General features: G+C 35.9%; 2 protein-coding genes across 5 annotated transcripts; one reads left to right on the top strand and one right to left on the bottom strand.

Moving 5' to 3' along the window:
* Positions 1 to 90: 90 nt before the first annotated feature.
* LOC128232092 (required for meiotic nuclear division protein 1 homolog) lies at positions 91 to 15,341 on the bottom strand. 3 transcript variants are annotated; one of them, XM_052945448.1, is made up of 12 exons: positions 15,099 to 15,341; positions 12,878 to 13,382; positions 12,372 to 12,489; positions 11,839 to 11,923; positions 10,286 to 10,337; positions 7,775 to 7,875; positions 6,835 to 6,950; positions 6,126 to 6,190; positions 5,345 to 5,421; positions 4,039 to 4,159; positions 3,652 to 3,768; positions 91 to 1,042 (listed from the first exon to the last, which is right to left on the bottom strand). In XM_052945448.1, the coding sequence occupies exons 2-12, from the start codon at positions 13,361 to 13,363 to the stop codon at positions 941 to 943; spliced, it is 1,440 nt and encodes a 479-aa protein (XP_052801408.1). In that variant the 5' UTR covers positions 13,364 to 13,382; positions 15,099 to 15,341; the 3' UTR covers positions 91 to 940. The 3 variants fall into 3 exon arrangements, with proteins under 3 accessions (XP_052801408.1, XP_052801407.1, XP_052801409.1); XM_052945447.1 differs by having other exon boundaries at positions 12,878 to 13,370; XM_052945449.1 differs by having other exon boundaries at positions 102 to 1,042; positions 10,298 to 10,337; positions 12,878 to 13,370; positions 15,099 to 15,338.
* Positions 14,796 to 16,417, top strand: LOC128232093 (serine/threonine-protein phosphatase 1-like). 2 transcript variants are annotated; one of them, XM_052945451.1, is made up of 3 exons: positions 14,799 to 14,876; positions 14,981 to 15,066; positions 15,402 to 16,417. In XM_052945451.1, the coding sequence occupies exons 2-3, from the start codon at positions 15,016 to 15,018 to the stop codon at positions 16,251 to 16,253; spliced, it is 903 nt and encodes a 300-aa protein (XP_052801411.1). In that variant the 5' UTR covers positions 14,799 to 14,876; positions 14,981 to 15,015; the 3' UTR covers positions 16,254 to 16,417. The 2 variants fall into 2 exon arrangements, with proteins under 2 accessions (XP_052801412.1, XP_052801411.1); XM_052945452.1 differs by lacking the exon at positions 14,981 to 15,066 and having other exon boundaries at positions 14,796 to 14,876.
* Positions 16,418 to 17,963: the final 1,546 nt, after the last annotated feature.

Here is a 17,963-nt window from a genome sequence, read left to right as displayed (position 1 = left end):
CATAAAACGAGGTAAAAACACTGTTTTAAAAAAAATCAAACTTCTCATCAAGTTCACAGTAGCAAACATTCTGACCAATGATCAGGGACATCGGATAGAACATCAATAGGGGTTGCAATATCATGTGACCTAGTACGACCTACTTTTTGACGGACCTAAATCAATTTTAAATTTGACCTATGTATTATACAGACAATCTTTGGACCAATTTTTTTTTTTTGTTAAAGGTTTCTGGAAATTTGACCCCGTGATTTTTTTCCCTGATATGACCCACAACTGAATTTGATCTAAATTTCATCGAGATACATTCTGGCCAAGACCAAGTTTCAATATTGGGAACACAAATATTAATGTGGCCATAAGTGTGCCAAAAATGTTTTTTCTGACCGTTAAATTCTTCTGTACGCAATATCTCAAATTCGTTCAATATTATTTGTTACCAAGAATTCGGGTAGAAAATGAAGGAGTATTTGGTATGCAAGTGGGAGAGGGTTTACACCATTCAAAATACCACTAAATAACTCGAAACAATTATTAACTACTGGACATGTTAACATCTTTAAGTCTACAATGTGAATAAAACATAAACAAGCAGCCAAAAATAACTCATCAAAACAATACTATATAAAAATGTTTACTAAATAAATGCAAAATGGCACTTCTTTTCACAACAACATTAAATGGAACATCAACCCAAGTCCAAATTTCCTTAATCAAGGGACATAACTTAACAAGTAAATCACCCAGGGTGATGGTACTAGCAACACATTATACATTATATTATGTGTAAGTACAACACATGAATATGTCAACATTAAAGTTTGCATGACAGGGATGTTAATGATACCCAAGTTATGACAATACCACATTTCTAACCATTATAAGACAAGCTAAATTTGTATAATGTAAAAAGAAAAAGAAAATGTGGAAACATTATTCCCTATGAGCTATCATCTCCCCTTGTTTGATCTTCAACCATCTCTGTGGGACCAATTCTTATCCAGCCAAACTTCTCAGCGTAATGGAGACACTCAAACATCACCTGTACAACATACAATAGAGAGTAAATTGATGGCATAATGGAGACACTTAAACATCACCTGTACAACATACAATAGAGAGTAAATTGATGGCATAATGGAGACACTCAAACATCACCTGTACAACATACAATAGAGAGTAAATTGATGGCATAATGGAGACACTCAAACATCACCTATACAACATACAATAGAGAGTAAATTGATGGCATAATGGAGACACTCAAACATCACCTGTACAACAAACAATAGAGAGTAAATTGATGGCATAATGGAGACACTCAAACATCATCTGTACAACATACAATAGAGAGTAAATTGATGGCATAATGGAGACACTCAAACATCACCTATACAACATACAATAGAGGGTAAATTGATGGCATAATGGAGACACTCAAACATCACCTGTACAACAAACAATAGAGAGTAAATTGATGGCATAATGGAGACACTCGAACATAACCTGTATAACATAAAATAGAGAGTAAATTGATGGCATAATGGAGACAGTCGAACATCACCTGTATAACATTCAATACAAAGTTTGTTGATGGCATAATGGAGACACTCGAACATCACCTGTATAACATAAAATAGAGAGTAACTTGATGGCATAATGGAGACACTCAAACATCACCTGTATAACATTCAATACAGAGTTAGTTGGTGGCTTAATGACGACACTGGAACATCACCTGTACAACATATAATAAAGAGTAAATTGATGGCATAATTCAAATGAGTACTGTCCACTTTTTGGTAAATTGTGTTTTACATGTTACGGGATCTAAGTATTCCATGAGTTATAAATGACTTAATCTCTTGCTTTTACACATAAGATAAACTGTTATCATGCTACATGTAGGTAAGTGTGTCTTACCACAATCGTATACAGATCCTAATGCCCGGCAAATGTGTCATACCTCAATCACATACTGATCCCAATGCCCGGCGAATGTGTCATACCTCAATCAAATACTGATCCCAATGCCTAGCAAATGTGTCATACCTCAATCACATACTGATCCCAATGCCCGGCAAATGTGTCATACCTCAATCACATACAGATCCCAATGCCCAGAGAATGTGTCATACCTCAATCATATACAGATCCTAATGCCCGGCAAATGTGTCATACCTCAATCAAATACTGATCCCAATGCCTAGCAAATGTGTCATACCTCAATCGCATACTGATCCCAATGCCCGGCAAATGTGTCATTCCTCAATCACATACAGATCCCAATGCCCAGAGAATGTGTCATACCTCAATTATATACAGATCCCAATGCCCGGCAAATGTGTCATTCCTCAATCATAAACAGATCCCAATGACCGGCAAATGTGTCATACCTCAATCACATACAGATCCAAATGCCAAGCGAATGTGTCATACCTCAATCATATACAGATCCCAATGCCCGGCAAATGTCTCATACCTCAATCACATACAGATCCCGATGATCAGCGAATGTGTCATACCTCAATTATATACAGATCCCAATGCCCGGCAAATGTGTCATACCTCAATCATATACAGATCCCAATATTAAGTAAGAGTGTCATACCTCAATCATATACAGATCCCAATGCCCGGCGAATGTGTCATACCTCAATCATATACAGATCCCAATGCCCGGCGAATGTGTCATACCTCAATCATATTCAGATCCCAATGCCCGGCGAATGTGTCATACCTCAATCAAATACAGATCCCAAAGCCCGGTGAATGTGTCATACCTCAATCATATACAGATCCCAATGACCGGCGAATGTGTCATACCTCAATCATATACAGATCCCAATGCCCGGCGAATGTGTCATACCTCAATCATATACAGATCCCAATGCCCGGCGAATGTGTCATACCTCAATCATATACAGATCCCAATGCCCGGCGAATGTGTTATACCTCAATCATATACAGATCCCAATGCCCAGTGAATGTGTAATACCTCAATCATATACAGATCCCAATGACGGCCAATGTGTCATACCTCAATCATATACAGATCCCAATGCCCGGCAAATGTGTCATACCTCAATCATAAACAGATCCCAATATTAAGTAAGAGTGTCATACCTCAATCATATACAGATCCCAATGCCCGGCGAATGTGTCATACCTCAATCATATACAGATCCCAATGCCCGGCGAATGTCTCATAACTCAATCATATACAGATCCCAATGCCCAGCGAATGTCTCATACCTCAATCATAAACAGATCCCAATGCTCGGCGAATGTGTCATACCTCAAGCATAAATAGATCCCAATGCCCAGCGAATGTGTCATACTTCAATCATATACAGATCCCAATGATGGCCAATGTGTCATACCTCAATCATATACAGATTCCAATGCTCAGCGAATGTGTCATACCTCAATCACATACAGATCCCAATGCCGGCCAATGCATCATACCTCAATCACATACAGATCCCAATGCCGGCCAATGTGTCATACCTCAATCACATACAGTTCCAATGCCGGCCAATGTGTCATACCTCAATCATATACAGATCCCAATGCCGGCCAATGTGTCATACCTCAATCATATACAGATCCCAATCCAAATGAATGGGTTACATATGACTAATATGGTACCTCAATGAGGATCAGTATGATGATGATCCACTCTAGTCTCACATGGTGTGCATCGTTCTGTTGGCTGCTTAACAGCTGAAGGATCTCCGAACAGTAGCTTAGGCGCTCATTGTAAACCTGACAAAATAACAACATTGATTGACAAAACCCAGATGTCCTTTTCACTTGAATAATATATATGTCACAATACATTCATTGTGTTTCCAGGTCAGAAAATAAATATGCAAATGCAAAAGAACAGCAGTTTTATTAAGCAGGTGTTCCATGACATTATATTCACATAAATTGCCAACACATTGGACACGTACAGATAGTTGTATGTGTCAAAGAAGAGTTGTGTCCACTATTTCCGTTAATAGTTCAAGAAAGCAAACCAATTGTCAGTACCTTGATACGTTTGGACACAGATAGGTAGTTGAATGTTTCACGGTAGAGTGGTTCCAGGTCTTCGCGTTCCCAGTAGACATCCGGTGTATCCAGGAAACCAGACTCCAGGTTGATCTCATGTCTGCAGGAAAGGTGGGTAAAAAATGTACCTTAGAAATTAAGGGAAGAATATTTGTCACTGGTTTAGAGCACCGTAAGAAATGCACAGCAATTGCCAAGTTTGACCATTTCATGAATAAGATAAAAGATGAACCATGACAAATTATGATGCTCTATATAATACATTAAGTATAGTTCATTATTACAAATGTATTTTAAGCACTTTTTAAATTTATCTTCACGGCTAGTCATGTGACTCATGTCTATCTCTGAGCATGCTTGTCCCACACAGCGCGTTTCTTAGTATAATGAAACATATCCTTGGTCGTAGGTATTTCATGAATAATATGGGCTGCCACTAATAAATGCAATTAAGCAATAAAACTTCAGTACTCCAATATACATCTTTTTAGGTCCATCAGATTTAAAAATGATTACCATACACGTTACAAATCATCAAATAGCTTATGTGTTTTCTAATCAGGGCAATAACATAGTGAGAAGTTGGACTTAATGAAAAACCCACAAAAAACTTTGAACAAGGGCAATCATTTGCATAAAATGGTCATCGAGTTACCCAGCTTACTTAATAATTTAGAAGGTCTGTTAACTGTGAATCTTTGTTTTAACATATATCAAACCCAAGTGGATTATGAGATATGAACTTAAATGTACTTGCATACAAAAATTAAACCGCAATTCCTAAGATGAATATGGGTATTACATTTAGTTATATTCAAACTAGAGTTGTATTACTTGATAATTTTAGTGGTTGAGATGGCTTGGAAGCTTTAAAATCAATCCAATACATCAAATGTTTACTGAGATTTGGCCTTGAAAGTAATTTGCAGGCAAAACTTTAACAAAGGTGTTATTCCAATGCCAGGGTGAGTATAGTAGCTCTCATTATGCTTTGATTAGTTAAGCTTTGTGTAAACTTATTTATTTTACTACAACGATTGTAAAACAAGTTGTTACAACATTATATTAATCACTCTGGTTGGCATGATGTTACGCAAACGTGTGGTCTTGTATTGTGTGGGAAACTGGAGTACCTGGAGGAAACCCACTTGTCCAACTTGGTGACCACAAACCAAAGTCACCTGCACCCAGGCAGGGAATCTAACCTAGGTCACGTAGTTGAGAAGAGAGTGCGCTTACCGGACAACCAAAGACATATAGAGATAAGTGAAGCTGCAAGGAGTACCTATGATAGAATACTTCTCCGAGTCTCATATTGATGTCTCGCTTCTTCAGGTCTGATGGTTTACCATCCCGCAGTTTCTACAGAATAATAAGAGATCTGATAACATCAATTAGTTTAACAGCTTAAACTTCAATTAAGAGCCTAATTCAATATGCATTTGTACAAACTAATAGAATTATATACCTATTTATACTTTGTATAGAAAGCACTTTTATGCCCTAGAATTTAAATCTAAAAAAAAACCTGCGTCCCATCTTAAGTAGAAGGCTTTTGAACACTTTTTACGAAAGAAAAAAAAAATCAGGCCAAATAGCAAAGCTGGCCAAAAGAATACTGTTTAATGGTCTTTATCATATTAATGCATCCAAGAGGCTGACCCCTTAAAACAGATAACGACAACTTAACAGTTAAATCACTGAAATGACAAAGTGCTTATGTAAACTAGAGGATTTAATAAGGTAGTGTGATGGAGATTCAGTCATTTCTACAACACTGCTCAAGATGTGTTTCCATAACAATCAGGAAAAAAATCAAAACATCTTTAGTCATTTGAGCTTTTTTTGTCACCCAAAGAGCATAAGTTCATTCAACAAATGTTTAAGGGAGACTAATGCTACTTATAACAAATGTATGCCATCTTATATTGAATGTGTTTACCAAGTTTCATGTCAATGATGCAAAACTTTTTAAATTTGGCCTAACATTAAAGTCTTGACAAAATGGACTCCTTTTCTCTCAAACTAGGTGAATTTAATGAAGGTCCAACTGACCAGGTGAATACCTCTGTTTCATCTTCCAGTTTTTCAATGAAGTCCTCCAATTTACTCTCATTTATGGCTAGGGTAACTGGAAAATACAATACATGTAGGCATACATTTCTATTATTAACAACTAAAACAATTTGACAGAAGAGTGGGTACACAGTGAAAGCTGAAATCGTTTTCAAGGTAATTTGAATGTTGCCTGGAAACATAGAGCCAACAAGTTTTATAATGAGTTTTGAGCACATGCAAAGGTATTTCATTAGATATACATGTAGAACCGTCATCACAAGCAGCAGCTAAAACTAGACCAATCATCAAGGGTAAATTCAAATGTAATAAATACAGGTGATAACATGCAATAATGTCAAATCCATTATGAGTACATGTTAGTTTAATTTCAAATACAGTACCTGTATTTCTAAAAGTCAAAAGAGGGTATTTTACCAAGTACAAATAATAAATTTAATCTGTCACTGAATACATTCACTTACCTTTATCTCACATTGTTTCTTATTTGCAATAATTACAGCAGCTTGACACCCCTAGGTCCGACCTCCACTCCCTGTCCCTTACCCACAATCCACTTGACTTAGCCAATATTAGAAAAGACAAACTTCTCTAGAATCAGGGCCCCTTTCATGTCCCCAACATTAACCTGTGGACATACAAATAAAACACCTCCACTAGCTAAACCCCTTACCTCCAAATACCCTTTCCCACTATTACCTGACTGAGCCATAGCATTAGAGAAGGCAAACTTCTCTAGAATCAGGCCCTCCTCGATGTCCCCACCCTCAGCCAGTGGACGTACATGGATGGTCCCCTTCACTAGCTTAGACACGCTGAAAAATAGTATTAATTTATATATTAACTTCCTTAAAGGAATGTAAGAAGCTATGAGTGGTTTTCTTTAGGATTCACTGACTCAATGACCATGGAAGTACTATTTCAAATACTTCTTGTATAAATACATTTACTATAAACTCAATATTTAACACATTAATTTTAATAGTGAACCTATTTGTCAGAATGTATATGAATGAACCTTCATGGCAGAGTGTTAAGTAATGAACCTACATGGCAGAGTGTTAAGTAATGAACCTACATGGCAGAGTGTTAAGTAATGAACCTACTTGTCAGAGTGTAAAGGAATGAACCTACATGTCAGAGTGTAAAGGAATGAACCTACTTGTCAGAGTGTAAAGAAATGAACCTACTTGTCAGAGTGTAAAGAAATGAACCTACTTGTCAGAGTGTAAAGAAATGAACCTACTTGTCAGAGTGTAAAGAAATGAACCTACTTGTCAGAGTGTAAAGGAATGAACCTACTTGTAAGGGTGTAAAGGAATGCACCTACTTGGCACAGTGTACAGGAATTAACCTTCTTGCCAGAATGTTAAAAAAATGAACCTACTTGTCAGAGTGTAAAGGAATGAACCTACTTGTCAGAGTGTAAAGGAATGAACCTACTTGTCAGAGTGTAAAGGAATGAACCTACTTATCAGAGTGTAAAGGAATGAACCTACTTGTCAGAGTGTAAAGGAATAAACCTACTTGTCAGGATGTCAAGGAATAGACCTACGTGTAAGAGTGTACAGGAATAGACCTACTTGTCAGAGTGTACAGAAATTAACCTACATGTCAGAATGTAAAGGAAAAGTCCTACCTGTCAGAGTGTAAAGGGATGGATTCTGCCTCCTGTTCCATCAGAATGTGACTGTGAGGCTTGATGGAATGACGACGGGCAAGCAACAGCAAATCATGCTTCTGTAACAGGCAATCAACCACTCAGTCTTGAAAGCAACATGGCATAATAATTCATGTCATAATTATGGCTATGGCAGATTTCACGTTTTGGTGACCAAAAAGTTCCCAGCGAATATTGATTTTTAAAATTTATTGCAGATTTGTAATTTCAACATAATCTTTTACAGCAATTTCTTATCTATCATATTTTAGAACATTTGCAATGATTTATTCATGCATTTTTATAAAAAAAAGAATTTTGTATCACCATACCATTTGTGCCAGTGTTACAATATTGCCGGTAAAAACTTGTTTTTTTTAATATTTTGATCCAAAGAAGTATTTTGTCTTGCACTAAATGGTTCATTTATCTATAAAACAGATTGTACAGAAAAAAAAAAAGAGACTGTTTCGTTTTTCTCAAATAAATTTATTGAAACAAACCCTAATTGGACAACAAGACAGAAAATGCTTTCTGCAAACATAGGTTTTCTTTTTATATCAGATCAGATAAGCTATAAACATAAATGTTTTGTTGTGGTAATATAAATGTCTCTAGTATGGTGCAATTATCATTACCTTTGATATTAAACATATATATTATAAATTGCTAATTGCAGTATGTGCTAGTGTTACCACAAAACAGAATGAGTAACATTAGCAGTATGTCACATTAGCAGTTGGACAGAATGTTTCACAACAAATTAAAATACAGACCTACCACAGACTGTTTGAGCTTGATACAGTATAAAACAAACTATATAAACGATTGATAAACACGGTCAATTGATAATCACAAAAATTCTTAATTCTGTCCAATAAATAACGATATCAAACACAAAAGCGGTATGAATTCAATATAAACTACGTACCTAATGAATGAATACTTACAAACGATAGTTTACAGACGACATTGTTATGTTCGAATAATTGACTCTGGGAAAGTCATCAAATTTCAACGATTTTCTTGCATTATTAAGCGCTTGTCTTAATGCTAGCGTGACATAATGTTAACGTTACATCGAAGGACAGAATGAGCCAAACTTGGATTAAGTTTTTATCAACGGTATTCACCACTATTTTTATCATTTCAATGTCAACTGTGAACCAGTCCAATATAAAAGTAATCGCTACCCGGATGTTAACCCTCAGTCGGTGTAAATTATTCACAAATAGAAAAGGTGCTATCGTCATGCTAAAATGGGACAGAATCGATTTTGAGTAACATTAACACATTTTTAGACCTAAAAAACTTTATGATCGGGAATGACCAATTTCTTGTTACATGCAATACTGTTTTTATCCAACACGTAGTCTTTGTTTTCAGTGATTTAATAAAGGTGTGTTTAGGCTTAAAACAGTTAGCAGTGGATCATGTCTGCTAATGTTACACAACAATTCGAGGACAGATTACCGTAACGTTATCACCATGCGCAATTACCGAAAATTTAAGTATATTACGAACGAAATGCAATTATTTTAGATATATTATTGTTTTAATTAACATTTCTTGCAAACATTATTCAACAGACAAGAATAAAATACTTACCAGATGTTACTGAAAAGCATCCTCAAAAAAGTGGTATATTGGTACCGGGAAGATTTTCTGTCTTTTTTGTCCTAAATATCGGCATATTTTTACATTTTTTTACCTTATTTAACACAATATTTTCATTATTTTAATACAAATCACTTCTATTAGGTGTTCTTATTGGGTTGGGAAAGGCAATTGCTGTATATATGACGTTGACATGCAATAACAATAAATGAAAGCAAATGGGCCAAATAATTGCCTTTTTTGTGAAATCTGCCCTATAATGCTCAAGTTAATATAAAAGCAATTGAGTCAAAATATGCTGCGTTGAATGAATTTGCAGTGAACAGCCACTTTAATTAACAAATCCATACTTTGGTATTACAGTAGAAAAAAAATACACTGAAGAATTTAAAGAGACTAGACACCAGATGATACCATTGCACGAAAAAAAGAAATTTTCCAAAAACTTACATAAATTTGATATTGCTATGTACAAGGCATTGAATCTTATTTAATGATGCATCACATAGCTAAAGGACACATGCATCTTTCACATTTTTTTTCATTTTTCCAAATCGAAATTAACTAGGTTTGTCTACTACATACATCCCAGTAAGTTTAAACATAGCATAGATATATTTTTCTGTACTCATAAACAGACATGATTTCAACTGGGAAACCAAATGAAACAGCATCATGATTGTAGTGTTTATTCTTTAAGTTATGTAAAATGAGACATGTATAATCAGCCACCTATTAGCTCGCATAGATAATCAAAGGCTTGTTTTGAGGAAATACAGTATTTGCTGATGTTTTGACCAGCTGGTGTCAAGTCTCTCTAATAGATCGGGAATGTCTGTTCTGTTGTTTGCCAGACAATGGATATACTGGTACCTTATTCCTTACCTCGGATTCTGACATGGTCCACAAAGCAATGCTGCCATTCCTTAAGAAAAGAAACATTAATATTTCATATAGGTAATATTCAAGGTTAATTACAATTACTGCCACAAAACTACCAGCTAAAACATGAATGATCTGTCATTATTCAGAATTGCTGACAAAATCAAATTAAAGGTGGTATTTAAGATTCTAGACCCTGAAGCAAGCCTAACTTTTACTCATTTATTTGTCACATAATTACAGGTATATAGTTTTGAAACTAAGCTTCTTCAGTAGACTTAGTCCCTTAAAAATATTGCAAAAATATAGCCTCTCCACTATTCACAGGTTTTGTAAGATTTTACCTCAAGACCAAGTATAAGATCCCATGTGACCTACATGTAGTTTCAAACTAAGCCAAGATTTCACCAAAGCAAATTCTTAATAAGTTTCATGAAGAGCAGTTGGAACAGTCCATTGCCTTTGTTCATAAGTTTTCAAATAGAGTTGACCTCATGACCTAGGTTTTGACCCCATGTCACTCAGTTTCAAAACAACATTTAAAGTCTACCAATATTACATCAAGGAAAAAATTCTGACCACATTTTGAACAAAGTCTGACCAATCAATACCTATTTTTTGAACCGGACATTATTTTTGAAAGATTTGACATAGTCACCTAGTCCCTGACCTCTTGTCACCCAGTTTCAAACTAGTTATTGTTTTACCATAATCAAGGAAAGCATTCAGATTAAGTTTCATAGATAATGGACAAGATATATTGCTAGTAGAATGTTCTCAAGATTTGTTCCAAGATTTTACCTTTTGACCTAGTTTTTGAGTCCATGTGACCCACTTCTAATATGCGGTGAGATTTTACCAAGGGAAACATTTTATCCAGGTTTATTCATAAATTGACCAATCATTACATTGATATAGTTCCAGTAAAAAATCTAATATTTGACTTGGTGATCTAGATTTTGGTTACATGTGACTCAATTCTTAACTTATCCAAGGGTTAATAAAATGGAAACATCCTGAATAAGATTAATCAATAATGGACCAAATGCGTCCAGTGTGTTCTAAGATGCTTCTATGATTTGACCTTTTGACCTAGTTTTTTACCCTATGTGACCCAGTTTTACAAGCAGATGAGACTTGATCAAAGGAACATTTGCACATATTATAATCATTCCCTACCAAGATATGGTTCCGATGATTAAGTTCCAGACAACCATCTCAGATTTAACCTCTGATCTAGTTTCTGAGACCACATGCCCTAGTTTCAAAATAATATAAAATGTTCATCAAGAAAAACATTTCAATATTTTCATGATTATTGGACCAAATACAATGTTTGTAGTGTAAATATTCTAAAGTCTTTTCTAAGTTTTAACCTAGTTTTTGATTTCATTTGACATTTTTAAGTACTTCCTTATTCATCAAGGGGAACATTCTGACCAAGTTTGAAAATTATCTGACTGACCTCTAACGAGACAGACAGACGTCAAATTGATAAAATAACAAGCTAGAACTAAACTAACAGTCCCCAATAACACTCTTACCTAAAGAAGAAGGCATCCCTAATCTGCCCCTCAAACTTGTACTTGGCTGTGACCATCACCACGTCTGGCATGTCCTCCTTCAACTCTGGTAATTGATTCAGCAAAAATATGTGATCAATACAGTGTTTTTTCTGATCAAATTGGGGCTGAATTTGTGTGTACACCAAATTGTTTAGCAGATATGTTTTTCTCATGATTGATGTTATAATAAGTATGCTTAGTGAAATGTGACAGTGTATTTGGTCTCCTCCAACTTGAACTAGCAGTAGATCAAGGTGCTTAATTTGACAAATAAATTACCCATATTTATGAGACTTACTTTAAATGTGACTATTGTCATGATAGTGGACATGTCAACTAAGTTTAATGGTGATACCTTAACAAAAAGAATCAACTTATGGCCAAAACTAAACAATATGAATTACTTAAATGCCAATTCACCGAGGCATTTTGAATCCCTTTATTATTTTTCTCTGAAAAAAAAACCAACAAGCTTATACATTAATAATTATATATACAAAGCTAACCCTAACCTGCTGGCACCTGGACGATGGTGTACGTATCCTCAGCAATGATCTCCTCCGCCAGCGTGTCAAGGTTCAGGCTGTTAGCCACACTGTACGCTACCACGTGATTGTGGTGAAGGTCCTCCTGAGATTGTCAAGAGCAACTCATACAAAATAACCGATACTTTAAAATTATAATTTGGACTAGTCTTAATGATTTTGAAATATATAAACATTGGAACATGAAATAAATCCTATATTCATAGCATTGTTTATCAGGAATTTGTTGTATCCCAAATTTAAAGTAATAAGTTATTACTTTTGCCAGACATTCTGCAACAGGATGAATCAATAAATGGCCATGAAAAGCAGTTACTTAACAAAATTGGATTAGATATAACAATAGATGAAGATATCCGCAAATATCATTTGAATAATTGTTTGTGTTAAAGGTTCCTTTAAGATGTTTAGACAATACCAGTGTCATTTAAATTAATAAGTACTAGTAATAAACTACAACAACTGATTCCTACCTCTGGAGTTGGCTTTAGTTTTGACTTTTTAAGCTTTCTTAGAGAAATTTTGGGTGTTTCTAGGTTTCCGATTTTGGCACTAGTGACATAATTCCTACGTTGTCCTAATTCTCTCCATAGATGAAGGCTTGATTCCAGATTGTTATTATGTCCTATTGTTCTTGCAGTGAGCTTCCACCTTTGTATACAATTCAAACATACCGATTCGTTGGAAATATCACAGAAACTTTGTCTTTTAATATTAATATTATTATTTCCAGATGTGGTTGACATATGTTGAATGTTCTGAACCAAGCCAACATAGTTCCTTTTCAAAACAGAAGTCCTTCTTAAAACAGAAGCATGAGGCTGAGCACCTGCCACTAAATTGCTAGCTGCTGGATCATGTTTGATACAATGTAAAAGTCTGATTGTCTTTGAGGACACTATTTTAATAAGATTTGCATCCAAAATTGGCAACCATGATCTGAATCCAGCCTTCAGCATCTTGACACTGAAAAGATAACTGGAAGATAAAGAATCAGGTATTACAAAACAAATAAGTGTTGATGGGTATGTATATATGTACGAGGAACAAAATGAAGACAACCTGGACCATCTCGTTCTATAGTGTATAATTATATGATGAGGTACAATTTGTACATGCATGATTGTGTATAATATAATGGATACTGTTATAAATGATAAGTACGGTAAGCTGTCTAGCTTACCGGTAATTCACTCAATCTCATATGTTACTTACCGGTAATTCACTCAATCTCATATGTTACTCCACTATGTATAGAATAGACTGTAAGCATTTTTATCGCTCAATTCAATGTATTTGTAGCTTTAGACATGCAGGGTGCATAACTTTAATGCTTAAGTGCTAATAATGGAATTTATATGAAAGTGTTCTGTTTATAATATCCCTTCATTAACATGTATCCTATGTTGCGGATCTGTATGCTAGTGGTAACGCACTTGATTAGTCAATCGAGGGGTCACAAGTTCGATTCCCTGGCGCATCACTAAAAAATACTTATCAGCTTCCGGGAAGGACATCAAATGGGGGTCCTGAGTGACAGTGCTATACTATGGTGCACGTTAAATACCCAGCATAGCATCCTGTCTGTGCACTATGCTTCAAAAATTCTAAAATTACTAACAATCTTAGCAGAGCACTCACCAAAATGTGTGTATAAATAAGCTTACATGTATACACAAATGTATCCTTCCAGAACGCAATTGGGTAGTGGGTGTGTGCATTCCCTTCTTACCAAGATACTCTATTCCCTAAATACATGTAAGTGCATGTGAGTTTGGTTTGTGGTCACTAAGCTGGACAAGTTCTCTTGATACTCAATTTTCACCCACAACACAATATCACACTTTAACACATCGTGCCAACAATATAGCTACAATAATGAGCGATCAGGGATCCTTTTTTTATCATTTTGACATTTCATATGTATCCCTGTAACTCGAGTCTGCCATAGTAAAAAATCGTCAAAATACTCGTTGACGGCCATTTAGGTGGACTAGCCAACAATAGTGAATTAGCAAAACTTAACAATCATAAAATTAAGTTGAAACTAAAACATTGACAATAAAACGTTTTTACATACATGGATGAACATCTGTACCACTAATTGGATGAATCATTGAACAAAATATAGTCTGCCAGCACCAAATTAAATATTAATGTACTAAATTCACTATCAGTGATAGTGAATTTAGTACATTAATATTTAATTTGGTGCTGGCCAGCACACAATTAAATATTACAAAATTCACATATTGATTCTTAAATGATTGTAAGTATAGAGATTTCAGCTCAACACTCTCAATAACTGCTGTATCAAATGCCTTGTAATATGTCCCAGAAAAAAAAGACACAAGGGTAATAATGGCAACAGAAAATAGTTGTGTGTAACCTGGACAAAATGTCATTGCATCACACACCGCACAATTTGGACATTGGATTTAAACATTTTCTGAGCTCAAAATTATCAAACAGGTATGTCGAGAAAGAACCATGTAATATGTATACTACACCGGTCGAGTTACTTATCACTGTCATCGCGTAAACCTAATTTTAACCGTTATTTTTTTGCTTTCAAGATCAACAATGACCGCTGTCATTCTGTGGCACAGTGATGCAAATGGGAGCTGAGATGTCATATACAACCAAAAGCTGGTCTTCTTCGGTAGATAAACAAATGAAGTCTTAATATCTCACCATGTAGATCCAGATATATTATTATCAGGAGATTATTTCATTAATAAATAAACGGAATAAAAACGTGTGTCTGCAGGACTAAATACAAGAGGATCGATGCACACCTACACCGACATTTCTAATAGTTAAAACGTTTTAAACCAATCGGTCATTCAAAAATCTCAGGCATCTCGAGCCTAACGCGCTGGGCTCAGCTCGGAGATTATTAATATTTATTTATGATCTGACCAAGAACTTCACTTTGCAGTGTATGGACGGTACCTAATCCAAACAGGAATGAAGATACTTATTGTTTATTTACAGCTAACGTTCAACAGCATTTTGGCGATGGCAGCCTTAGCAAATTTAGTTTGGTCCTGGCTCATTCGCCCAACAGTTCCTGAAAGGGAAAATTTTCAAAGAAACCCGTTACCCGAAGTGTGTCATTTACATATGTCTGATGAGGATCTCGCGGAACGCTCTGTTTTTGTCATAGGAGATATTCACGGCTGTCTCGAAGAATTGTGCGAGCTCATGAAAGCTGCAGAGGAATTTGAAAATAATATATTGTTCGTGTCGGTCGGTGACCTGGTGAATCGGGGTCCCGACAGTGTCGGCGTTGTCCGAAAACTACGAAACATGGGCGACCGCGTACTAGCCATCCGAGGAAACCATGATGAAAGTTCAATTCGTGAAGCGAGGCACTTTCGAGATGATCCGAACTATGAACTGTCCGAAAAATATGCATGGATCAAGAATCTCACTGAGGCGGACTTCCGTTACTTAAATTCGTTACCTTACACGATATCGCTACCTACGCTTAACTCAGTGATCGTCCATGGTGGGTTGTTACCAGGTGTGTCTCTAGAGAATCAAAAGCTAAACGATATGACAAATATGAGAAACATAGAGATCAACGAAGATCCATTCGTAGGTGAAACCCTCGTGGCGTCCAACAAACACAGCGAAGGTGAGCCTTGGGTTGACCTTTGGGCGGGACCCGAGCACGTTTATTTCGGGCACGACGCACGCCGGAAGCTCCAGAGAGCACGCTTTGCGACTGGTTTGGACACCGGTTGTTGTCATGGCGGTCAGCTGACCGGTGTCTTCATCAACGGACCACACTCGCAAACATTTCTGAATGTACAGTCCAAACAACCTATCCGGGTGGATTAAGTTTTATGTACGTACTTACTGCAATTATGTGTACGATATATGTGCCGATGTGTATGATATATGTGTCGCGTTGTATGATTCATAGTGTAATTGTTTGATTGACATATGCTTGGATGTTTAAATTCAATGTACTGTATTAACCTTGTATTAATAAAAATATGCTCTTTTACTGACACACCAACATATCCTCTATGTGAGGTTGGAGCACCGGGGCGTTGTACATTTCGAAACTTATGTATTGTCCTCTGCAGAGTATGAGCTCAAAATTAATGTTTAAAGATACTACCATCTTGCTGCCTTTAGATCGAATATTACAATACATAGTATAGAGTTTTAGAATGTACACAAACATACATACACACGAACTTGATTGCTTGACGATCTCGCGGCGTTGGAGGGGCGAGCGTAAAGATTGCCATGGTAACCCTACATTGGGCCCGTCGCGTCGTCTCCTACACACACTTTCCTTTTGCTATACCCATCTTTTGATATAATACTAAAACACGAATATTTATGATAAGAGCACGTTTGCAATCTCAAAATGTCTTATTCGGGCGGAGCGATCATAACCGAATGTAACTTGATGAAGTAAGACAGAAGTATGGGAAATGAGACTGCTTGTTTGTTTCAGTGAGATATCAAAATTCATTTCATCTTGTGTGTACTGAAAATTATATTAACACGAGTGACGCAGAAATTTCGGTGTGCACGAGATGGAATAAAATTGATACATTTTTTTCTGAAGCATATAACATCCCTCTATCTTTATCGATGCTTACCTGGTTAATTCATTCACAATTACGTTACTAGTATGTCTGAACTGGTAAAATTCTATAAGCCACAGAAAGGCATAACCTAATACTTAGTATATTTATTTGCATGTGTTAAGCCATGTCCTTTGTCGTAGGGATTTAAAAAGACATAATTATTAGTTTAAACATATATATTTTACAACGATTGTGAAACAAGTTATTACAACATTATATTAATCACTCTCGTTGGCACGATTTTACGCGAGAGTGTGGTCTTGGACATAATTGTTGAACGACGTATATAGATGAACATCATATACACGTACAATTTATACATGTACAATGTAATACTTTATTGCACAATTTTCAAATAACAGCAACACTGAGTTTTCTCTATATAATATGATTGCATTATCTATAATGAAATGGTTGCCGTTTAGGTTCATGTGAATTAACGTTTTAAACACAACTATACTAGTTGACATCATGATAATATTCACTTCTCAAGAAAAAGAAACCAGATAAGATATTTTGATTATGACAGTAATTATGATGAAGACATGTATATTCAGGAACTCATAAACAAGGGCATTTGGGCTAGGTTTCACTGTCGCCACGTTTGGCATCTTTCAGTTTCTTATTGAGTCTGACAATATTGTCTAGTCTCTCTGCTAGCTGTTTCCGTTTTGCCTCTTGAATTTCACTGTTCAATTCCTCGATAGCCTCGTGTTTTCCCGGTTTCTTACCGGCCGGTCCGTTACTACTTGCCCCGTTATTAGCGCGTTCGGTTTCATCACTATTGGCGATTCCATTAAGCGCAATGGGAGGGTTGAGGTCCATGGAACTCATCCAGACATCAACCCTTTCTTGGACCAAGCCTGCAATTCAAACACAATTCTACTAATTTGGAATTAGCATTGAGAGATTATCGCTTGAGTTTATCAGTCTTTTCTTTAAG

Source organism: Mya arenaria, chromosome 4 (genome assembly GCF_026914265.1).
Source record: "Mya arenaria isolate MELC-2E11 chromosome 4, ASM2691426v1".
Taxonomy (NCBI): Eukaryota; Metazoa; Mollusca; class Bivalvia; order Myida; family Myidae; genus Mya; species Mya arenaria.
This window is presented reverse-complemented; position numbering and strand designations above follow the sequence as displayed.